The sequence below is a fragment of the Benincasa hispida genome, chromosome 11, assembly GCF_009727055.1.
Source record: "Benincasa hispida cultivar B227 chromosome 11, ASM972705v1, whole genome shotgun sequence".
In the NCBI taxonomy this organism is placed as follows: domain Eukaryota; kingdom Viridiplantae; phylum Streptophyta; class Magnoliopsida; order Cucurbitales; family Cucurbitaceae; genus Benincasa; species Benincasa hispida.
The window spans coordinates 41,157,623-41,183,053 of record NC_052359.1 but is presented as its reverse complement, the minus strand read 5'-3'; the positions used below and the strand labels follow the sequence as shown (position 1 = coordinate 41,183,053).

General features: G+C 36.1%; 1 protein-coding gene across 1 annotated transcript; it reads right to left on the bottom strand.

The window, feature by feature from the left end:
• Positions 1-642: 642 nt before the first annotated feature.
• On the bottom strand, positions 643-25,164 carry LOC120089968 (clustered mitochondria protein). The gene is made up of 28 exons (XM_039047421.1): positions 24,948-25,164; positions 23,735-23,796; positions 20,851-21,040; positions 20,635-20,778; positions 20,365-20,521; positions 20,075-20,268; positions 19,873-19,974; positions 19,394-19,529; positions 19,166-19,294; positions 18,397-18,793; positions 15,095-15,199; positions 14,618-14,736; positions 14,388-14,496; positions 14,187-14,309; positions 9,050-9,163; positions 8,802-8,972; positions 8,609-8,695; positions 5,695-5,826; positions 5,077-5,232; positions 4,385-4,453; positions 3,826-3,984; positions 3,427-3,483; positions 3,300-3,340; positions 3,006-3,125; positions 1,889-2,198; positions 1,702-1,809; positions 1,538-1,609; positions 643-1,116 (listed from the first exon to the last, which is right to left on the bottom strand). Exons 1-28 carry the CDS (start codon positions 25,159-25,161, stop codon positions 643-645), a joined length of 4,251 nt encoding a protein of 1,416 aa, XP_038903349.1. The 5' UTR covers positions 25,162-25,164.
• Positions 25,165-25,431: the final 267 nt, after the last annotated feature.

The following is a 25,431-nucleotide window of genomic DNA, read 5'->3' as shown; positions in this document are numbered from 1 at the left end:
AAAAGGGGGGGAAAGCCTTCATCATTCCTCAAAAAGGGGCAAGAGTTTTGTCAGATTCACAATTCTGACATCAATGCCATGAAAAAAAGATGAACCAAAATCGACGATACCGTTCATAATGTGCTTCAGAATCTCTAGCTCCATTACAACAATCTACAAAATAAACTTATAAAACCAGTAGCACGACTTCAAAATTTGACTAGCAAATTAAAAAGGACAGACACTGCCTTTAAATTGCTACGCTTGGAATAAGGTGATGAGTATGACAATTAAAAAGAGGAAGAGGAAGATCATATCTCAGATTACATACCTTACAAACGAACCCAGTTGTGCTACATTAACCTGATTTCTGAGTTTTGACTTGAAAGAAAAAAATAAAATAAAATAAAAAGGTAAAAATGTGCTCAAATTCCCTCTTGAACGACTCTATAATTATTGGAAAACGATTGATAAAAAATGGAATACCTATAACTTCACTGGCACATCTAAACAAATATTTTTAGCAGCCAATTGCTAAAACTAAGCTGAACTCTTTACTCAAATGGACTCAGAATTGTCATATTAGTAGCCAATTGGAGAGTTGCCTCCCTATCCCAAATAAATTATTTATCTTCTGGCCAGTTTAACAAAAAAATTCCACAATCAAGCAGCTTTTGATTTTGGTCTTTGTTTCTTCGCATCCAAAGACGCTAAGCCAGAACCTAATCCGACAGGGGCAGCTTGATCTTGTGCTGAAGGCGACTGATCTTGTTTTCCATCTACCTGGGTGTTGTTAGAAGGGTTGGTGTCAACTTCTTTCTTCTTACCGTCTGTTTCACTACTATCCCCTGCATCCGGTGTCATGCCAGAATTGATGATATTTAGCAGCTGGGTAAGTGGCGGCATAGCTTGAACCGGGACACCTGGCTGACGTATCAAGAGGCCTCTAGCTGCAGCTTTCTTTCTGACTTCAGCTGCAGCACGAGCAGCTCTCTCATCTACACCCCTACCACGAGGGAGATTTTCACCAATAACGGCAGCATTCAGGGATTTGTTGATGGGACCTCCTCCAGAACTGCCAGATCCACCACCAGCTACTGCAGCAGCTTGAAATGCTTGTATTAAGTCAGGATGAGACTGCAAGGTATTCAGAAATGAGACCTTTAAATTTTGTACAATAACTATTGAACAAGACAATGTTGCAAGGAAACGATTACAAGAATGGAAAGGTCAAAATATAATAAAAATCCCCGAGTCAAATCTTGAGGTTATTAAAATGCCAGAGACAGTTGCAAGGCCTAATGGAGCAACTACAGAATAATTAGAAGTCAACTTCCTAATCACATTGCATAGTAGAATTTTAACCATTCCTCTTGCCACAAAATGTGCAATAATATTCCACTTGCAACTTCATTTAGGAGTTCTAATTCCAAGTTTTGTGTAAGCATAATTTTCTTGTCACTTCACTCGAAGTTCATCTCTCACTCTCTCTACCTGGGGCGTCTTCTTCTCATGTAAGTTTCATTTGTTAATAAAATTGAGCCACTTAAAAGAATACCTTAAGAATATCAATAGCCTTCTGAGCCGAGGCAGCATTCAAAGTTTGGCCCTTTTGTTTCTGAGCATTCATCTGTCAAAATACAAATCTATATTGTTAACGACAAAAGAGGTATTTTTGGTAGCTCTAACCTTCTTTTTTTTTTTTTTCCATCTTTCACTTACCTGTACCTCACGCATCTTAAATGTCTTCATCCAATTTTCTGAATCTCGCGTCCGTGAATCTTCTTCACCCAACTGTTTGACCAGTATATCATAGGTTTTCTTTTCATGCTGCCATGAGAGATGAAATGTTGGTCATATATTACGACAGATGTCAAACATTATTCAACGATACTGTTTAAGGAATTACCTGGTGGGACAGTTTAAAGGCACCCATACAATTGAATGCAATAGCAAGAGCATGGTAACAAACAGCAGTTTGAATATGTTCCTCGCCCAGAAGCCTTTCATTTTTCTTCAATGCTTCTTGCAAATAACGAAGCGCGGTGTTCATCTTTCCAATATCCTGGTACATCATTGCGACATTTATGAAAGTTGCAGCAACATCAGGGTGGTCAGGACCAGATGATAAACTAAGCAGTAGCAATGCTCGGGACATGTGTCGTAGTGCAAGTTCTGTTTGGTTAAGTCCATGGTAGAAAAGAGCCATATTCCCATAACTACAGAAGCGAACAAAATTTATATCAGGAAAAAGATAGCAAACAAATTTATAAGACAACATATATGCATGGACACAGACATAATCATTAGAATTAGACTAATTTGTTGGACATTATATATCATATATTTAATTTTCATTTAGGTGTATCATTTATAACAGATGAACCCCATAAAATAATCTCATTTACACATCTTATAACGTACTATATGCTTTGTGCAGCACATTCATCTTTTAAGTGAGTGGAAAGCAGAAGAAAACAGTGGTGAACAATATATCTCTTTTTTTATGAGAAACAGTCAATAGAATTTCATTGATTGAATGAAATTTACAAAACGACAAAGTGCCGCGTGGGATTACATGATGCTATTCCAATGTGAAATAAGAGAAGTAAGGTTGCAATTACAAAATAGTGGGGTGAATTTACACCATGTGAGCGATGTATACATAAGATGATCAAAGAAGCGTGTGAAGTTTGTCTCTTTGTCGTCAAAGATACGGTGGTTCCATTCGTTCCAAATGAGCCAAAAGTTGGCTTTGATAACGAATAACCTATGCTAATTGTAAAACCAGTCAATATGAACATAACTTCCAGAGAGGATGTTCATGCAAGTGCTGGGCATAGTTCGTGACTACTAAATGTTGCGTAAAGCAGTTCTCTCATTTATAAACGAGCAAAAATAGACATTCACTAAAGGTTGGAGGATTTCCAGGTATTAACAAAAAGATTAAAAATAACCTTTGTTCAATATCTTAGAATCCTTGATTCAATTAGTTAATCAAAACTGAAGTATGAATGTGGAAATACCTGTGGGCTGTGTCAGGATGATCCAAACCCAAACAACGTTCATTTATAATTAGTTCCTTGTGCTGTTGGACTATGGCTCCAGCCATGTCCCCAGCATGATACAAAACCATAGCTAGGTACCTAAAATTTCAAAAAGGAAAAGATTAGTTTCCATAGCATAATTATGTGCTTGTTAATGAAAAGAAAACTAGCACGCAAGTAATAGACAAATATTCGTGCCCTTATATAACAAGCAACATAATTATAAAATGTATAGACAAAGTTTGCATGCTGGCATAGTTCTCTGATGTCTACCGGCAACAATTGGCAACCTCTCGATGCATTGGACCAGTAACCTGAAACAAATAAGTTTTTACGTGATGAGATTACGCTCTAACAGGATTCTGTAAGCAGGCAATGCTAAAGAATGGACTATCATTACCTGCTGAAGTATCGAGACAGCTTCTGAAAATAATGCATAGGCTTCACTAAGCATCCCCTGAACAACAAAATAACTGATCAAATTTTCTAAAATCAAACATTAACAATTCGGGTCCTTTTGCAAATACACGTGATCAACTATTTTTCCCGTTTAGTTCTTAAAAGGTAGTCAAGCTGTACATGAAAAGTAAACTCCTTGACCATTCAAAATTTCATTTTCCAAAATAAGCAAATAAAGATATTGTGGAATATTGTTTAAGCCACTGCTATTCAGCTTATATCAAGTTTCAATTAAGCATCTAAATAGTCCTCCTATGATGCTGCCACAGTTATTATTCTGGTAATGATGAATTCAAGAAAAACAACGTAATTCATTAAAAGTGACAACATTATAGCTGACCTCTGCCAACTTCAGCTTTCCTGTTTCGACAAGATCCTTCGCTTCTGAACATACTGGAACTGAATGCTTAACAACAGGTTGGAGATTCAAGATATCTGATGTCTGGAAAGGTGCAGCAGAATTTAAATCATATTTCCTAGCAGCAACTGTGATTCCAACCTGTCAAGAACCCATCGTATGGTTAAGAAAATCATTAATCCAATAGAAAGCTCAAAAGTCCGGAAACTGAAATCTGGTAAAAGAAAAACTAATTTCTAATGCAGTAAAGAGATTCTTTTTGTTGTACATTTCTTGCTTTTAAGAGTTATAATTATGCAATAAGGTGAAGCGTACTAAAACTTCATATTAGTATCAATTAGTATATTTTCATCTATAATTTAGACATCCCCAATATTCAACCTATACAACACACACCAATTAGGGAAATTCTGCAAGGAATCTATGGTTGTATTCCTCCATAAGTGCTAATACACACCAAGCATAGTGCATAGCAACCTAATTAAAAATTGAAATATATATAAGATGTACTTTGGAATTAAATAGTTGAATGGATAATTACCTTATGGCAAAGGTTCCGTACAACAGACACTTTCTTCACACGCGACCGTGCATCATCCGGCAAGTCAAACTGCATTGAATGTATTTCATTATATGAAATTACATAAATACCCAATGGATTAAAAAAAACCATTATTAAAAGAAAGACATGCTTATAACCATGCATGGTTTAAAATTTTAATATGCCAGCGAAGAAACACAGTTTTCATTAAAAACAATGGAAAAAATTAAATGATAGTAGTGACAAGACACCTGTTCGTTTCACTAATTGCAGGTCAGATTTTAGACGCTGAGACAGCCCAAATGGAAGCATAATTTGAGTCTTTGAGATAATATCATAAGGAGAAGGATGTGGGAGTCTTTTTCATGTAAATTACACAGTGAGAGGAATAGATTGCATACGGGATTGATAGTAATTAAAAATCATGGCATAGGTAGGGTGTCATGGAAGTCGATTCTCTAGCTTTTCTCTTAGAGAAGGGCAGACCTCCAAAAAAAAAACCAGTAGTTTAGTTTTCTTCTCCACTTTTATTCAATACAAACGATCAGGATACCTGAGTTTGGATAGCATGGTAAAGAGGGAACATACAAAGCTGGAGAGAAGAGCATATCCTCAATACAAATGTTTGGTACATGACAAGTAAATAAATCTGAACATCATTAAGGAGCCATTCATGATTGGTTGAAGATCACCTGATATTTGAGCTTTGCAAAATCTCGAATGTCAGCCCAAAGAGAATCTGAGCTAACACTCATATGTGAGGATTGGTTCTTTTTTGCATGTGTTCTGCCTTTCCATCTGGCTTGTCCCCTTGAAATTTTTCCTGAAGAATGATGGTGCACTTGGTCCTGTAACGTACAACATGAGAAATCAACTTAAGCTAATTGACCAGTATCTGTAGTAGATGCCGAGAGAGTTGTTTATCAGCCACTTGACCTTTTAATTCTACCCTTCATCTTTCTCAAGGAGTACTTACATTTAGTTTTTATCAGCGATATTGAGATACCACTTGGCATGTGCAGAAAGGGTACTTTAAGGCTTTACATTCCTTTTTCACTTTACACACATCATCAAACAATTGCATGTTTGAAGTAAATGCTAAAACAATAAATTAAAATATTTCATAACAACAATTTCATTTCTTTCTAAGATAAGTATATACTAATAGCTTCGTACATTAACAGCTATTAAATGTAGTGTCCAATAAAATTTAGAGGTTTAAAGAAGAATATTTAATATTAGCTCAGGGAATGGGCGTAGTGAACAATAATATAGTTTCATCCAGACACTAATATCTGCTTTGAACAAACCTTCTTTGGGGTTCTGGACTGCGTATTACTAGCAGCTTTTGTAGCAAGCACTTGACAACTTCCAAAGAAACAATTGAAAAAATGGGAAAGCGCCATCCCTAAGTCATGATCTTCGGTATCTCTCAAAACATCCTGTACAATGAGAAATACTAGTGTGAAATAATAATTAACAGGTGATGAAATGATTCGTTCTTTTGAAAAATACAAGAGAGAAAGTATGAGCTAGGTGGGGGTAAGTTCTCCCACATTATCAGGTAATCTCACATTCTCAAATAATCAAACACCGAGAAATGAAAATGATAATCACCATCGTTTCTGACTAAAGAGTATTTATATTACCGCACAGTAGGTTTACTTGCTTTTCCTATGAACATGTTATAATACTAACTCATTAAAAATGACAAAAGCATGAAGTGTTGACCAAAATCGATACTATCATTCACATATATAACATGAATGGTCACTCAGTTAAGATGCAGAATGCCACAATGCAAATACAAAACCATGCAAAAGAAGAACTGCTTTCCAAAGACGTCTATATTATGAATCAAAGAGATAAAAAGGAGAATTCTTTCTAAGAATCCAAAGAAGTCTTTGTTATGAATCAAAAGTCGTCAATACAAGAAGACTAACTATCTATTTATAGAGAATTGGAAAACAAACTAATCCTAATTAACTAAAGAAACTAATCTTAATTCTAGTCAATCATGGATACTAATCACAATCGTAACCAATTAAGGATTTAACCAAGATACCCTAATTTACCTAATCCTACTACATTTTATCCCTCCCAAAAAAACTTGTCCTCAAGTTTTAAAAAGAAAATGAAGATTACAACAAATAAAATAAAATAAAAATAAGCATCCTTGACATCAAAATACGTTGAAAAACGTAAAATAAACTCATCTTCCAAGTCGATTGAATGTAGATAATAGTGTGGCTTGAGGGAAAAACATCCAATCAAACAACATTGCAAAGGAGTTATGACTCTGTAAAAAGCATGGGCTTGGTAGGTTTTGCATCTGGGTTTGGATGGATTAAGGAAAATAAATAAAGATGGCCAAAGTTGGGTCAGGTTGTGTGGACTGTGGGGCCCAAAATGAAGGGAACTGATTAGATCAAGATATGTGTAGTTTGGGCAAAAAGACTCACTGCGCTAGTGAGATTAGAGGTTCTAATTTCTTCATTCTCAATTTCTCTGTCTTTGCATGCAACACCAGAAATTTTTTCAATTTTTTTCATCGGTAATGTTGGTGAATTCACTTGGAAAACTTAGAATCTTTGGTTCAGGTCGAGGAAGTAATGGGTTGGAAATAATCATACAACTTTTCCCTACAAACACGTTTTCATCCTCCTTGACTCCTATAACTTTATTTAACAATAGGTTTGATTACTTTTGTCTTCGATCATGTCACGTTCATCTTTATTTTTGCTTGAATCTGTTTCATTTGTCTCTTCTTCTTCTCCTCCTTCATCACACTTCCTTTCTTCTTCTTCTTCATGCAATGGGTTTTCCCTTTCAATTTGGCTTGCTTGAATTTCACTCACGAGCTTCACCCGTGATTCATTGGATTTTTCTTGTGCCAATTCATAGCTTTTAGTGATTTCCAGCTTTTGTTGAATTTTCCCCAAAAGACCCCAAATTTCATCCATTCCGTTCCAAAAGTTCTCTTGATAGTTGTTACATTTTTGTTTCCTTGAAAATGTTTCGACCTCCATATTGGTGTTGGGATGATTCATGGGTGTTCTTTGATGTTGGTCATAATAATTTCTTTCACACCTTCTGAATCATCTAACTTCCAATTCTTAAGTCAAATTCTTAAAAAAACCGGTCTGATTGGATCATTCGGGCTCTTTGTTGATAATGTCGTCTTATTATTCCAAACTACATTAGAATCTTCATCAAAATCGCTAGAACCACTATAATCAAATTTTCAATGTGGATAATGATAGGTTCTTTGAGAAAACCAAGCACGAGCGAAATTATTATACTGAAATTTTTCTTCTGAATCACTTGAGTCAAAATTCCAGCATTACTTTTGGGAGTAAAATTGACTTTCTTGCCAATACCAACTACTATACTCTTTCTTCAATGTCTACCTTGATCGAGAGTAGTCCATTCTTGCAAAATCTTGAGAAAAAATTTGGTACCTTGTTTCTTTTCTAGAAATTAAAAGGTTCCCCCTATATAGATGTGGACTGTTCAACAACGAACAAAACTCACGAAACTCCCTCTTGCGTCAAGAGTTTTCCAGTCTTCCATCGGCAGCAGTCAACGTTAGCCCAGACGACTGCTCTAATATCAAATTGATGTAGTCTAAAGAGATAAAAGGAGTATTCTCTCCAAGAATTCAAAGAAGTCTTTATAGTGAATCAGTTGTCAATATAAGAAGACTAACTCTATTTATAGAGAATTGAAAAGCAAACTAATCCTAATCCTAATTAATAAAAGAAACTAATCTTGATCCTAATAAACTAAGGAAACTAATTCTAATTCTAATCAATCATGTAAACTAATCCCAAACTTAACTAATTAAGGATTTGACCACAATACCCTAATTTATCCTAATCCTACTACATCAATTTCCCTTTTGTTAAGGAATGAAAAAGTCCAAAAAAATTTTATCTGAGTTTAACAAGATCATAAGCAACGAGTTCTGAAAAGATGCATCGACATTGGGTATCACAACATGAGAAACACATTGTCTTAAAAGCCACAAATAGCCAGACAGAAAAACCATGCATCAAAGATGGAGAATCCATAAGATTCTACATATCAGAATTGCTTTGAGAAAGTTCATAACGCCCTCTGTAGACTGCATTTTCTCAGTTATAAAAAAACAGAAAAAACAAAAAAAAAAGGAACTTCAACAACTTCATAGTAAGAAAAGGAGGAATAAGTTTGATTTAGCACCTTGAGAATGTGCTTTGCAGACCTAACTGCAATCTCATTTGAACAAAGGTCCCATAAATGGGGTAAATGCCTAGTGCCCTCAGCAACCTGTAGAAAAAAGTTGCAAAGATCGTAAAAATTTCTACTCAAGGACATACCACCAATACAAGGTCATCAAAATGTCGATGAAGTTGTTATGTATACAGATGCTCACTTTTCCAATATACCGAACATTAATTCCATGAGCATGGAGCGCCTCAGTCAACGTCTGGCCATCCATGGGTGAGACTTCCAGTGTGCAGAGATCTTGAATAAATTTTGGAAGCACAGCATTTGTGAGGAACATACTGGCTCCTCTCACATTATCTTCATCTGCTCCAATCTCCTGGTGAATGCAAGATTAAGAGAACTGAGAACACGGACCTTTAAATAGCAGCCAAGGTGCGCAAGTTCAGATCTTACCTCTGGACTCCCAGCCAACTTAAATTCAGTTAAGACATTAGGATTAAAAAAGATTTCCTTTTGTGATTGTGAGCTCTCTTTGAGATCCTCAGTCTTCTCTTCCTTGCTAGTATCCTAAAAGCAACATAATTCAGATTTCTCAATATTTACCCAAATCCAATCGCTTGGATTTTCATCCATTGACACAATGAAAGATCCAAATAAAGCATAAAACTGACATTTACATAATCAAGAATCCAAGAAGAAATACAGATAAATACAACAATTGGGAAAGCTAATCGACGATCATATGCATCACAGGAGAACCTCTTGCAATAAGTACTGATTGAAGCACTGTTGCAAGAACTTGTGAATTCTTCATTATTCATTTGACCCTGCATTATGCACATCAAATACTCCGAATTTGAAGAATAAGAAACTTTTTGGGTAATGTTGAAAGTAAAGTTCATTTGAAAATGTAGAAGCTTAGCTCACAATCGAAGTGTAGACTTGCTAAATTAAAAGATTAATCTTTACATTAACCTTGTTTTTAATAGCCTTCAATCAACCTTAGAAATCAACTTTTCTCGTTAAAAATAAATCAATTTTTGTAATAAAAAAAAAAAGGTAGTAATAGAAGTAAAATCACTACAAATTTCAGAAGGATTAGCAGTCATTCACAACCTTGAAAGTCTTCAATTATAAATACTCCTTCCCGCTACCACAATTTTGTTATTTTTCTGAGAAGAAACCATACTCTTCATTGGAAATGATGAAAGGATTTATAAAGGCATACAAAGGAATAATGATAATAATAATAATAACCCAAAAGAACAAACAACCCCCAAGCCCAATTAAGAGGGCTCAAACCCAAAAGAAGAAGGTTAAGCTGATAATTACAAATAATTACAACCAAAAAAAAAATCCAATCAACAGATGCCCATAAAAAAGAATTAACCCTAATAAAATCCCAAAGATCCTCCTCTGACCTCCTCACACCCAAAAAAAATTATAGAGTTCCTCAAGCCAAATACACTAGTCCCCATAACATTGCAAAAAACAAGATCCCTTCCTCAAACATAATAGAGCTAATGTAACCCAAAAGTCCTAAAGAATTGATTCCAAAAAAAGCTAACAAAATCACAATCCCAAAGCAAGTGGTCCAAATCCTCTTCCGGACTCCTACAAAGAATCCACCCTTGAGGCCATAACACCAAGGTGAAAAGCCTGTGGGTGTGATTTTTTTAAAAATAAGAATAACAACTTTCATAGAAAGAGTACAAGGGCCAACAAAAAACACCCCAACCATAAAAGCAACCCCTACAAGAAGGGAGTCCAACTGTGCAAAATAACACCTATAAGATAATTACAAAAGATCTTTGAAACCGAAGCCCACAAACAAACGTGAAAGTGAACAAGAGACCAAACCTCACTAGGGATTTTATCCACTCCTCAAAGAGTCCTATTTATTTCACTCCCCCCACAAAACCCACACAATAGCGCAAACACCACAACCCCCCCCCCCCTCAAGGCGGATTGAGGAACTCCTCGATCATAGCAACACCCCTCTAACGAGCATACGAAAAGCCAAACTCTTGAAAAAGACGCTCCCAAACAGAGCTAGCAAACTCGCAACATCAAAGAATATGATCCAGATCTTCCTCCACCTTCCAACAGAGGATGCAACAGAACAGCCCAACAAGTGAGGAAAGTTTCCTATAGAGACAGTCCATAGTATTCGCACAGCCATGTAACACATGCCATGTGAAGAATCTCACTTTCCTAGGAACCTTAATCCTCTAAAGGACTAAAAAGACTGAGACCTAAGGAGGAATGATCCATGAGACTCTGAAAAAGGGACTTACAAGAGAGCCCCTCCAAAGGATTGGGTCTCCAAACCCTCATGTCCCTTCTTCCACGACTAAAAGAGTGACTCTCAAGCAAAGAAAGAAGAGAAGCAACATCCATCGTCTCCCTATTGGACAAGTTATGATGAAACCCAAAAGAGAAGGAACACAAATTCCCTGACCAAACAAGAAAATCAGCAACGAAATATATAGGTATGACTTGAGCAATCACTCTCCCATGCAAGACTTGAAAAGAAATTTACATCCTCGGGACTTTTAATATTCCAAAGAGAGGAAAATCTGAAGGTGCCCAGTGGTGGAGACAGGGCACAAAAAACTCAAAAGAAAAGGCTTTTGAAAGCCAACAAGAATGTAGCTCAACTGGCATAGTGTTCATACTATCAACCTCGAGGTTTGAAATTCGACTACCCCACACCACCTTTTAATTACAATACATTTGCAAAAAAAAAAAGGCTTTTGAAAAAGCCTTCAGAGGATTTTGGAACCCAATATCTAAAATCCCTTCTCCTAAGACAAGTAAACTAATCAGAAATAATGGAGTGGAGACTGACCACCTCACTTGCCTCTGAATTAGTAAGGGGAGGACGAAATGCTAGGAAAAGAGAGGAATAGCTATTGGAGGAAGGCAAATTAGAAGCCACCAAATACAGCCTCTTATCAGAAAAAATAATTAATGGGGCAGCAAGAGAAACAAAAATTACTTGAGAAAAAAAGGCAGTTATTAAGATTATACATTGAAAATATATGAGAAACTTGACCTTCATGGGGGGAGAGAGAGAGAGAGAACACACAGGCTTACGAAATGGAAAACCCCACAAAGAGGGAGACGACTACAAGAATGGGCTCCAATAAAGCAAAAGTCATAGTGAATAATTACGAAAAGGACTGGAAACTGAGGTCCACAGAGAAATTGAGAATCTAAATATTCTATTTATTTCCCTCACCTCATAGTTCCCACGCACAAATCCTAGCATGCTACCAAAAAAAAAAAAAAAAAAAAAGTCCTTTCTCAATAAGGAAAAATGGAGGAGAAGTTCCTCGATATACTACAAGGCAAAGCAAAGGCCAAACACAGAAGAAACCATGCCAAATAACACAAGGTTGAGGCTTTCTTCTTCTTTCAAAGAAACTTCCAATATCCAATTCCAAACCTTTTTTATGCTGACTGATGCTATTTTGTAAGTTCCTGGGCCTATGTTGAGGCTTTCCTCTTCTTCATAATCTTGAGAATTTCATATTTTAACAAATGGGGCATCAAGAAAAACGTATTCTTTATTACAATTATATTTCAAAGAAATGTTCAGTATCCAGACCTTTTTTGCACTCCACTTGTCTTTTTTCGCTGATGGAAACATTTTGTAAGTTCCTCAGCCTAGTTTGAAGCTTTCCTCTTCTTCTTCATCTTGTGCATTTCATATTCGACTCTTAATTTCATTTGATATTTTCAGTGTGCAGTACTTTCGTAGATACTAATACCTCTTTTGTATAATTCACTTTATACTTGAAAGATACATCTCTTCAACTATACATAGTGTTCTAATCAAGTGTTTCGAGTTTTTTTTAAGGAAAACCACGACTCTCACTGAGAAAAAATGAAAGAATACACGAGCATACAAAAAAACAAGCCCACAAAAAATGGAACTCTCTCTACAAGAAAGGACTCCAAAAGGTATACGAGATAATACCGGTAGAATAATTACAAAAGGTCTTCCAAATCGAAGCCCACAAAGAAATATGAAAATGAAATAGGGACAACATTTCCTTACGACCCCTCTCCACTCCCCTAACACACTATTGTTCTGCTAACATAAGCTGGCACACACCCCTGCCGTCCAACAAAATGGGCCCTTCTCTCCAGAAAGCGAATTGAGGAGGAACTCCTCAATCATAGCACTAGCATCTGTAACGAACATACATCAAACCAAACGTCTAGAATAAATAATCCCAAACACTACTTGCAAAATCACAGTGCCAAAGAATATGGTCCAGGTCTTCCTCCACCTTCCGACAAAGAAGACAACAAAATGACCCAAAAAGCGAAGGAAACTTCCTCACAAGCCGATTCATCGTCTTAACATAGACGTGAAGGACTTTCCAGATAAAGAACCTCACCTTCCTAGGAATCTTCATCTTCCAAAGCACTGAAAATAATGTCTTCTTTTCTCCTCACCTTCGAGATGTTTGGATTCTCTCCTCTCAAGATCTCTCTTAAGCCCTAACACTCTATTTATAACCAAATACTTTAACAACTTCCCTAACTGATTACTAATATACCGTTAATAGCATTCTTACCAAGTTTCTCAAACACTAATAGTAAACCATGCAATTACATATGTTCGTATGCACGAGTAGAACCAGATTTTGACTGTTGAAGCAAGATCTAATTATCCTAATAATAGGAAAAATACAAAGCAGATCAACCACTAAAGCACTATTCCACCATCAGTCTTTCACACAACCAGTGTTTTAAAAAAGCCCTCTCGGGCGCGCGCCTAGGCCCAAGGCGCAGATCTAGCACCTCGCCTTGGAAAAGCGAGGCTCACAAAATAAGGCACGCCTTAGGTGCGTCCTTTTGTGAAACCCCAAGGATCAAAGCCTTGCTCCTTGGGACTTTTCAATTATTTTTAAAAAATAGTAATAATTAAGGGTTTTCCTTCCTTATTAACTAAAAGGATCAAGCTACCAAATCTAAATGCAAAATTTCTTGTGTCTAGGTCCCTTTCTTTGATATTTCCACTTCAATTATACTCTCTCTTTTTAATGTAATATTTTTATATATAGTGCACCTCACAAAAAAGAAGCCCGGGCTTTTTTGTGCGCCTTGCGCCTAGGCTCCAGAAGGCCATTGCGCCTTAAGGCGCCTTGGGCATTTAAAAACACTGCACACAACACTCAACAGCACAGCACATGGTATGGCACAACATATTTGTTACACTACTTGATTATCAATGATAGTTCACTTGACTTTTTTTAAAATTTGCAAAAGAAAAACCAAAAAACAAAAAAAAAAGATAGTGAGTACGAATGAAGGTGTTCCAACACTATTACTTAGTCAAATTCCAATAGCACAGCACATTGTATGGCCCAACCTATTTGTTACACTACTTGATTATCAATGATAGTTCGCTTGACTTTATTTTAAATTTGCAAAAGAAAAACAAAAAAAGATAGTGAGTACAGATGAAGGTATTCCGACACTAGTACTTAGTCAAACTCTAACTGTAAAAAGGCAAGACTTGTTAAGTTTAAGACAAAAGTAATGTAAATAACAAACAAGAAGTAATACATACACTTCCATCACTAGCTACAGTTGAGACGTCCTCTTGTTTTCCAGCATCAGCCACTTGAGGAGAGTCAACTACGCTAGCTCCTTCAGACTCAACTTTGGATTTTAACTGATCAGCAGCTTGGGCCTTCTCGAAAAAGACTTTATATATAAATAACATGAAAAAATAAAAACATAATTTTTCCACCAGTTCTTTTTAACGTACCTGGCAAAAAGCAGTAATTAGCTCTGGTCTTAGAATACAAAATCGAGATCCTGGCCCAGTATAGTTCGCATCACGAGGAGTTACTCTCATTAAGTCAAGAAGATAATGCCTAAACATTAGATTATTATCTCAGACAAGGAAAAAGCTAACATATTCAAGTAGCTTTAAAAAAATGGACAGGAAAGCTGAAGGTACAGCTAATAAACAATGCTTCCGGTCTAAGAAATCACCTGTCATCACTACCTACAATGCCCTTACATTCCACCGGTGCAGCTAACTTGAAAACATTTCCAGATGCATCAAGGACTGAGTGTTCCTTTAAATGCAAACGTTTGGCAGCTTCCAGCACCTATGCATAAACATTGCATGGCACTTATAGTAAGGTGCTATATATATATATATATTATTGAAAACAAAAATTTCATTGATGAGATGAAATTACAAAAAGAAATCCTATCGAATGGATTAACAAAAACTTCTCCAATTGATCATAAGATTAAACCAAAAAAAAGGACACAATAGATGATCAACGAATATTAAAAACAAAGAAGTAACTCCAATAAAAGTAATATCCCCAAAAAATGACTATATATTGTTTAATGAATGAGATCTTTTCCTGAAGTAGAGAATAAAAGATAACGTAACTTTAATGAAAAATAATAATGGAAATGATATAAGTAGAAACCAAACCATGTCTGCTCCCTCACCTTGGCATGGAAATCTTCGTTCCAGTTGATTTTCTTACCATTATCAACAGAACCGTACAGAAGAGAGTCGGATTTGTCGCCTTGAAGAATGCCAGGAAGAACACTCTGCAGCAGAAAAGTGGAATATAGCTAATCAGAAACAACGCTGAAACAAGAAAAGCATACAAAATAAGAGAACTATTAGGATATTGTAAAATAAAATGCAAAAGGGATACAAATACAGTATTGTCCCTAAACTCAATTAAAAATTAATATAACAGACATGCTTAACTTACCTCCTATTGTTTCACTTGTGCAAGGAGAAACGTTGAGAAGTTAGAGAAAGACGGTTAGGAAGAGGGATAAACGGAAAGGAAATAAAATTTAGAGAGACATTAGAGATAGAAATCAGAGACCATTATTAAAATTTAGAGAAAGATGGTTAGGAAGAGAGATAAACCAAAAGAAAATAAAAGTTTAGAGAGACATTAGAGAGAGATCAGGAACCATTATTAAAATTGTCCTAGATTTTTTTTGACAAGAACAACTTTCATTGAGAAGAGATGAAACAATACACTGGCATACAAAAACCAAGCCTACAATAAAGGGGATCCCTCTACAAGAAGGGACTTCAACTCTACAAAATCATGTTAATAGAATAATTACAAAAAACCTTTGAAATCGAAGCCCAATAAGAAACGTGAAAATGACAAGAGACCATATTTCTCTAGCTTCCCTCTCAACCCCCTAAACACCCTACTATTCCTCTCACTTCATAACACCCAAACAATAGCACAAACACTAACAAGCCAGAGAAAACGGCCTCTCTCCCCAAACGACGAATTGAGAAGGGATTCCTTGATCATATCTCTAACATCTCTTTGACGAGCAGACATCATACCGAACGCCTGGGAAAAGAAGTCCCTAACAAAGCTCGCCTAATCACAATGTCAAAGAATATGGTCCAAGTATTCTTCTGTCGTCCTGCACAAGATACAATAAAAAGGCCCAACCATCGACGACAACTTCCTAACAAGCCTATCCAACGTACTAATACGGCCATAGAGATCATGCCAAGTGAAGAATCTCATCTTTCTAGGAATCTTAATCCTCCACATCGACAAAAAGACTGACTCACCCACAGAGAAGGATTAACCAAACATTGGAAAAATGACTTGCAGAGAATCCTTCCAAAGGATTAGGGCTCCAAACTCTCACATCTCTCTTCCCAAGGTGAAAAAGGTGACTCTCAAGAAGAGAAAGGAGGATAATCACATCCATCATTTCCCTATCGGAAAGGGCACGACGAAACCCGAAGGAAAACGAGCAAGAGCTCCCTGTCTGCACGAGAAAATCAGCCATAGGATGATTTTTTAGCGATGATAAATGATATAGCTAGGGAAATAACTCACAAAGAGGTCTCTCCCCCACCCAGTGATCTTCCCAAAAATACGTCTCTCTCAGATAGAGTGAGCAAACGAACAATCTCAAAAGATGTGATCCAAATCTTCTGACAACTCTTGCAAAGAATGCACCACAAAGGCAGAATTGCCTCAAAACACAATCCATGGTATTCACCCTTCCAACCAAAGAGTTTAACCTTTTTTCGAATTTTAAACTTCCAAAGCGAAGAGAAAGGATGCCAAAGGGAGAGGGATCTCATTGAAGACATAAATAAGAACTACAACAGAAGCCTAGAGGGTCAGAGGGCCCTAGATACACTAATTCCCACCCCTAAAGGCAAGCACAAACCGAACAAAGAAAAAGATCCACTACATCTATTGTTTTCGTATCAAACAAAGAAACAACAGAATCCCAAAGAAGCGGACGAAGTACTTAGAGGAAGGAATGATGAAAGTGATAAGATTCAGCTTATTAGAGGACAAATGATAAAGACAGGGAAATCTAGAAAGAAGAAGAAGAATATAAAGGAGGGAAAGGAAGAGGAGAAGAAAAGAGGAATAATGTCACCTAATCGGTGTCTTCCCAGAATAAGTGCTAAAATCATTCCCCACAAGGCATTTCACAAACTGAGAACATAAGGGAATCCCAAAAGAGAATGCCTTCCAAGGGTTCATGAAAGAGCCACTCATCCCCTTAGTTAAGGTCCACTCAAATGGATCGGGCTCATACTTGCTCATAATAACTCACGATAGAGTTGGTCTCTAAAGGGAAATGCCACAACCATTTAGTCAAAAGGGCATCATTTTGAATCCTCTCTTAGATCCAAGGTCTAGACATGACATCTGAACCCACCAAACGAAAATTTTAATAACTTTTTGTCTCCAAAATATTTATTTTTCAAATATAAAGGTGAAACAAGAGTTTGAAAGAGAATTTTATTGAGGGAAACAAAGTTAGAAAGACTAGGAAAATGGAGAAAACAAGAGAAAAGTAAGAGAGATTAAAAAAATAGACTAGAGGGATGAATAAAATTAAATTGTACTTTCTTTGTTATGACATCAAATCTTATTTATACACCGCATTGCTTCTGGGTACATTTTAAATTTAGGAGGTTTACAGTTATAGCATAAATAATTTAATTTGTGAGCCCTTTTTTTTGTGCATTACATTGTAGTTTTAAAAAAATAAAAGAATTGTATATATTATATATATTTGCACTGGAGTTTACATTGTATTTTCTTCACGTATCTGGAATCAGATATGCGTATTTGAAAATTAAAAAAATCAAATAATTCAAATCACGTATCAAACACGTATCCATCACGTATCTTGACGTATCTGTATCTGATACCGATTCTCTACGTAATTAGAAGTATATATGCTTTCTTAGCATGCATTCCACATGTTCATTACTAGTAATACTTATACTGAAAAGATGAGATTTTGAAAAACAAAAACTTATTTTTAAAAACTTCCTTTTTTTACTTTTAAAACTTAATTAAAAATTCATGTTCCAAAATTTAGAAGTCTACCGAATGGATTATCAATGAAAAACTAAAAATGAAATCAATATAGTTATCAGGAAAAAAAAAAAAAAAAAAAAAGACTAACTAGGACACAAAGATTATCCAATTATAGACGAGTTATCCCATAGAAACCCATTACACCCTACTCAAAATGGGAACAAAGGGACACATGTTATCATCCTTCAATACTCAACCCTATTCCCTTGGACTTCAATTATGACTTCCATTCACATCCTAATCAGATAAACAGTAATCCTCTCCATTTTAGTCTTTGTTCAAAAATAAAAAGGGGTAATCACAAACATGGTAATCCAAGGAGGTTGAAGTAAGCCCTTAAAAGCAGGAGGAGAGGGTAATGAAGCAGAAATTAACATCAGTAAATGATAAGCATACCTGAGCTACCACCCTATGTCCCCTGTAATCAATGATTGCCATAGCAAGATTGTAAAGCCCAGGGACATCTGCTTCCTGATATGCTTTTGTGCCTTTCAAATCATTATTTGCAGAGGCATATGTAGCTTGCTCACTCTCAGTCAACTGTGTCTCAGTTGAACCATTAGGTGAAGATTCAGTTATACCATTAACTTCCAAAGTACCAGATGAACTACATCTTTCACCATTAGAAAGCCCAATGTCACCATGCAATGAATTATCAATAGCCCTCTCCGACAGACCACGTAAAGAGCTTGTGGCCTGAACTTTAGAATTACCATCAGACCCAGATCTCTTGGATATGTGTTCAAGGTCCGCATCCACAGCAAAGCTGAAGAAAATATTATTGTGTACATACCTAAAATTCAATCAAAGTAAAGCCCAATATCAATTCAACGATTTATGAAATTGATAACAAACCAAATGATTGATTATAAATTCAACATTCAGATTAAAGAGCCAGCCATCATGACATGCACACAATACCCGTATATGCAATATATTTACCGACACTGTAATGTATAAATAAAGTATTCAATAAAGAATGCAACAGGTAGCAGTTATTTTGCATGATGATATGGAACTAAAAAGTTGAGCTCCCTGCCATGGAACAGCATTTTGAGCATTAAAGGGAAGTGTTCCAAATATTGATATCGTTTAATAAATAAAATAAAAATAAATATTTCCGGACATGCCACATCCCACAAGGAAATTTTTTCTAACAACTAACATGTGAAAGCATTCTGGATCAGTTGGATTTATTGGGGGTATGCATCTGCTGATGACTCCAATGGCACCACTAATAGCAGCATCGACAAAGTCTGAAGTTACTTTGTAGAGAGCCCTATCACGCAAAATCCTGCACGATATAGTTTTGTTAAGAATTGATCACAGAAACATATTGTCAAGAGAGAGAAAGAGGTAAAGAGCAGGCCTCTTAGCAATGAGGTAATTATACCTTTCCTGTGGAGTTGTATGAGGAAATTCCCGACAAGCCTGCAACTCCTCATTCCAATCCCGTTGCATGCCAATCAGCTCACTACCAAAGGAAAGGGTTAGTGCATCTTCTGCCCTGGCTGCATCACGCTTGTGATCTACAAAAATAAAACTCAAATAGAATTAATTATATCAAACTAATGAAACGGTGATCAAGAAAATAGAGAAATAACGGCAATTTGCAGAAAGGACAGTGACTTTTTCCACATAAATCTACTACAGAGGCTCAAACCTACCTTTAACTCCTGTCCATCTCGCATATCATGTAACTACTACATAGTCAACAAATGAGCTACTCCAAAATAATCATAGCATAATGCAGCCATGTACATATATATAGTATAGGCAATCAACCATTATAACCAAAGAACGATCTGCTATATCATGCTTTAAGATCCTTAAAAGCAGGACGAACTGGATCCAAGGGATGAAGCAACTCACCAGGCACAGGATAGGCTCCAAGCCACGAATTTGGGGGCAGCAAAGATTGGACATTTTCAAAAGGATGTGCAGAGGCTCTCTGTTCCAGAACTTCACGGAAAGCTTCAGACAAGAGAAGAAAATGAGTTTAAATATCAATCAGAATGGAAAAGTTTTCACCAACTTGATGATTCCAGTGAGCAGCGATCTAGTGTTGTTCTACCTTTTTTAAACTTAGAGCTGATCTTCTGCAACAGCCCAACCAGAGTACTAGCTTCATACGCAGTTTTATATGGCTTTGGGTCAAGAACATTTCCTGTGCTTGAGTTGACGTAAAAAAATTTTGCAGTTCCCGTTATACAGAACTTATTGCCCTCCAATGTAATCACATCCAAGTATATCAAATCTCCAGTGAGCCTAGAAGTAACATGAGATGTGTTCATGAGCATCCAATGGACCAAAAAAAGCACCGTTCTTCATATGAGCATATAAAAGTAGATCATTTAGGTTTACCTTCTATAGCTTGGAGGAGGATTGAAGGATGAAAACACAATGCTCTCTACACATCTTACCTCTTTCGAGGATGATGATAGAAAACTCCCAAGCGAACCAGAAACATCTTCCATGAAACCAAGACTCTCAAGCTCTGAGGCCTCCGTTTTCGCAGTATCTGAATCAAATTAGAACCCAAAAGCCTTCTTACAATGAATTTCCCAAACAATATAAAAGGTCAAAAATACATAACAAGCCAATAAACAAACTTAGGGAGCGGAATATCCAAACCTCCTGTAGTTGCTGCTGCACTTTTTTGAGCCAGTTCATACTGTAATGCAAGAGATGTCGACAGTGAAGCATGAAGAGTGGAAAGGGAAAGCATGTCTCTAGTACGATGAACATGGGCCCTTATGGATCTATCATCATATAATGCTGTGAAAACAAAAACATGAGAGATCAGAAATAGATCGTCTATCACTTAAAATATAATAGAAATTTTCATACCAGGTACCATCTCTAACGAGCAACCACCAATCGTAATATCAGCTACTTCTGAAATTTCATTATAATCTTCTAGTTGGTGACTGGAACCATCCTTTGTGTGCAATAATAAGTCATAACATGTGAAATAGCAAGTCTCAGGAGCATCAAGAAGGAACTGTCTGATGTCCATAACAGAGTCTCCTGGATTGAGCTGCAAAATTCATTAAAGAAAACAAGTATTATGCATTTCATTATGCTACAGGTTGCTGAGACATCTTGTCCAAAAAAAAAAACAGTTGAGTGAAGACAAGAATTAAATTACTGAAGGTACCAAATGGCCAGTTAGACCACTGAATTGAACAACAAATTGCAAGCACGGAAGAAAACTTCTAACAGCTGATTTGTTGATGTAAGATTCCACAAATATCAAATATGATCAGACGATTACAATATCAACAAAAAACTCTTGATCTTAGTTTTATTTAACCACCTCGCAAGTCGCAAGTAATAATCAGAGACAAAACAATTTGACAATTAATCTTATAATTCACTTGAGTTGGAGCTTAAATTTAGAAGGGGCTCACAGGAAATAAATATTCCGTTTTTGGAGGTAAGAAACCAAGTTCTCATTGAGGAAAATTTTTAAAATACAAGGGAATTTAAAAAATTAAAAATTAATTGATTGATTTTTTTTTATTAAAAAAAGAGCCCGAACAGAAGGAGCCAAAATAAACTACTAAAAAGGATCTTAGTTTTATTTAACCACCTCGCAAGTCGCAAGTAATAAGCAGAGACAAAACTATTTAACGATTAATCTTATAATTCACTTTCATTGGAGCTTAAATTTAGAAGGGGCTCACGAGAAATAAATATTCCCTTTTTGGAGGTAAGAAACCAAGTTCTCATTGAGGAAAATTTTTAAAATACAAGGGAATTAAAAATAATAATAAATTAATTTATTAATTTATAATAAATAAATAAAAAGAGCCCGAACAAAAGGAGCCAAAGTAAAGTACTAAAAAGGACTCCAAAAGAAAAAAACAAAATAAGGACCAAGATCATAATTACATAAAAACCTAGTGACCAAGTCTCAAAGGAGGAGGGAATCAAAACTAACAACCTCCCAAAACCTCCTAACTCAATCATTCAACCTCTCTAAAAAATTTACTGTTCCTTTGCAACCAAATATCGCACAAAATAACAAAGAAGCTTGTTTGCCCCTTTCCATAAAAGGGAGGTTCAAAAGCACCTCCTCCAACTCCGAACAACCATCCCTACCCCGAGCACGGCACACATCAAACAAAGTTCTTCAACAATTTCAAGAAACCTAAACTAGCAATCCCACAACAAATGCTTGAGATCCACCTGCGAGGACTTCATAATTGTAGAAACAAAACAACGGACGAATGTCCTTGGACACAATCCAAGCAATTCACTCTCCCATGTAAAACATGTCATGCAAAATCCTTAAACTTCTTTTGGAATTTTAATTTGCCAAAGAGAGGAGAAGGTAGAGGCAATAGGAGAGGAAGAAGGGACAGATAAAACTTGAAAGAATGAATGGCACAAGATCCCTCAAGAATGATCAGGGGATTGAAAATGAGCATCCCTTCTAGTTGGCAGTTGGCACACCTCGAGGTCGTGCAAAATGGAAGTCTAAGGAAAGCGAGGAAAAAGGATCAGAGAAAGGCAACATCGAGGCCACCAAATGATACCTTTAGTTCAAAAGAGAATATAAACATGGGAATAAAGAAACACAAATTTTTCTCCCCCAGCAGCAAGTCCTCCCAAAAATCAGTTTTCGACCCCAACTCTATTTTTAACAAGAAACCAAGCTTCAAGGACATATAAAAGAACAAACCCAACAAAAAAGGAGATCCAAAAACTACAAAGGACCCCATCCAATAAATTAAAATCATAAGTACAAAAAGAACTAGTGACCAAAGCACACAACTAGTAACCAAAGAATATAAGTTGTCAGCTCTTGAAACTCTCAAAGGAATTCTGGAAGATTTTCTAAAGGCTGGCACAAATGTTTGGTCTTCTGCGGTAAAATCCTCAGTTGTCTAATTTTGTCTTGAGAAGTTTCAAAGAGTCTTCAAGTCAAGTCTTTCGAGTGAGAAAATCTCTTCATAGTTGCACGGATTTTGCCTACCCTTGGTGTTCTATGCTCATCGCCACCTTCTCTATCCAACCTTTTCATTAATTTGGTTATTTGAAAAAAGACTAATGTTCAAATTTATAAACTCATCTCTTTTTTCCTTTTTTTATTACCTATACTCACCTTGCCGGCCCATTGCTTTTGCAACCATGTTATTCGGTGTTGTGTTGAATTTTCAACTTTGACAGGTGCAAGCTTTATCTAAGATACATGTATCCAACATTTTACATCTCTATGGTCCGAAAACCTTATGCTTTTGTACATTGATGTTGTTGTAGCTATTTGTTAGGCATTTCTATTTTAAAATTTTTTATTTCGTATAGAATACCCAGTCTTAGATTTAGTTTGCTTTCAACTTCAAGATGAATTTTACTAGCTGCAGATTTTTTAATTGATTTTTTTCTTACCTGTTCTTATGAGGGAGGTAGCCATCCCCCAGGGAACATGTTTTCTTTCCTTGTTGAATAGAATGTTTCCTATTTGCACAAACACCTTTTCCACTTAACCAAGAAGGTAAAAAAGTCCATCATGGTGCTTAAAAACATTTCTTCTTTTTTTCTTTTTTAATGATTAACACTACTCATACAAAAATAGGCATCCTAAAGAGATGTAACAAGTATTAGGTATATTTTCTTCTTTAGTTCCATTGAAAGCAATAGTTAGGACAGGTTTGGAATCAATTAGTCGCACATAAATAATATGAAGAATATGACAGTCTAAATTAACATGTTCAAATTGGCTTACTTGTAATTCAAGTTTTTCGCCACTTTGTGTTTTGACACATATGGGATAAAGATGAAGTTCACCTGCAAATTGATTGATGAGGCAAATAAGGAATGAGATACAACAACAAAGCTAGTGGTCAACCCCAACATTGCATTCAAATTTGAAAGGACATCATCACTTCAGAAAGTATAGTGGTTGACAATAAAGCACTGACACTCCTAAAATGGCCAAGTGTCAATGTTAGACACCAACGCACTCCCAACACGTGTCCGACACGAAAAAAAGCTCGTCTTATTATTTTATTTATTTTATTTTCAGCACGCTAGGACATGCAAAGACACATTGGGACATGTGAAGGACACTATTGAATTGTTAAAAATACAAAAACAAAAACAACAATGGTTTTGTCATCCCATTTAAGCCATTAAGGTCCAGCCCCTTTTTTTTTTAATCTTAGGGTTTTCAGTGACTTTTCCATCCTCAAAACCCACTGGCCAATTACTCTTCCATCCTCAAAAGTGCAAAACCCCCGATATTCTTTCCCTTCTCTTTCTGTTTTGCCAAGACCACCAGCAATCAGACCACCTAGCAGTTTCATCAACAGTGAATCTCCTTTTTTTTCTCAATGGTTTTTTCTTTTCTTTCCACAGTATGTCAAAATATGCACACATATTTATTTTTGTAAATAATAATGATAATAAAATCAATGTGTTGTGTCCTACTTTTTTAGAAATAACGTGTCGGCATGTCATGTCGTGTCTATGTCGTTTGTCAATGTTTCTTAGATGGCTAAGTCAAATACAAACATATGAAATCATGACCAAAAGCTCAACCCCGGAGGACATGGAATTAAAAATTGAGAAGTAACAAAAGTTTTCATGGACTTATTGTTATTTTGTGCATAAGATCTATAGTTTGAAAACCAGACGGTGAAAGATATTTTCCCCCGTGGGCAATGATGTTGGAAGAACCACATTAAGCAGATTGGGCATAGAAGTGGAGCATGCTATTATATTTTCCTTGTTCTGTGATAAGAAACCTGCTCATTAAAACGAAGCTACAAATCTTTCAAAAAAAAACTCCAAATATGGAAAGCTCAAGTTTTTTTTTTTTTTACAAAAAAGTATATCACATTAGAAGGAGATAAACGACTCAAATATGCTGCGTGCTCCATGTTCATGAGGGTTCTCCATTATATAGGACTCATCAGACTAATCATGAAAATTACTACCTTGCTTTGGTTGACTTTCTGGATTAGCTGTTTCAGATTCTTTGATGTCTGCCTTAATATCTGATGATTCCTCAACTGATTCAACTAATTCGCCTTTTGATTCCAAAGCACCATTAACATCTTTTGAAGCATCAGAAGAAATTGCTACCTCGGAAGAATTCGTAGCATGGTGCACCCCTTTCCTATTCCTCCCTTTATTTGATTTTCCCGCCATTTATACTACCTACATTTCAGAAATACTATACATCACAACAAGTGGTAGACAGCCTAGAAGTTTAGAAACTATAAATGACAAAGCTTATGGGATATAATTACTTAAACAGCTTATCAAATTGCTATATTAAAGAAAATATGACTGCTCTAAAATAAACAATAGAATCAAGGTGCGTCCGCTCCTACGAAATTTTAATATTTTCTATCAGAATTGGAGAACTAACTACCCATTTCTAGTCTTCTGAGGGAGGGAGCCGGAGGGAGGGAGGGG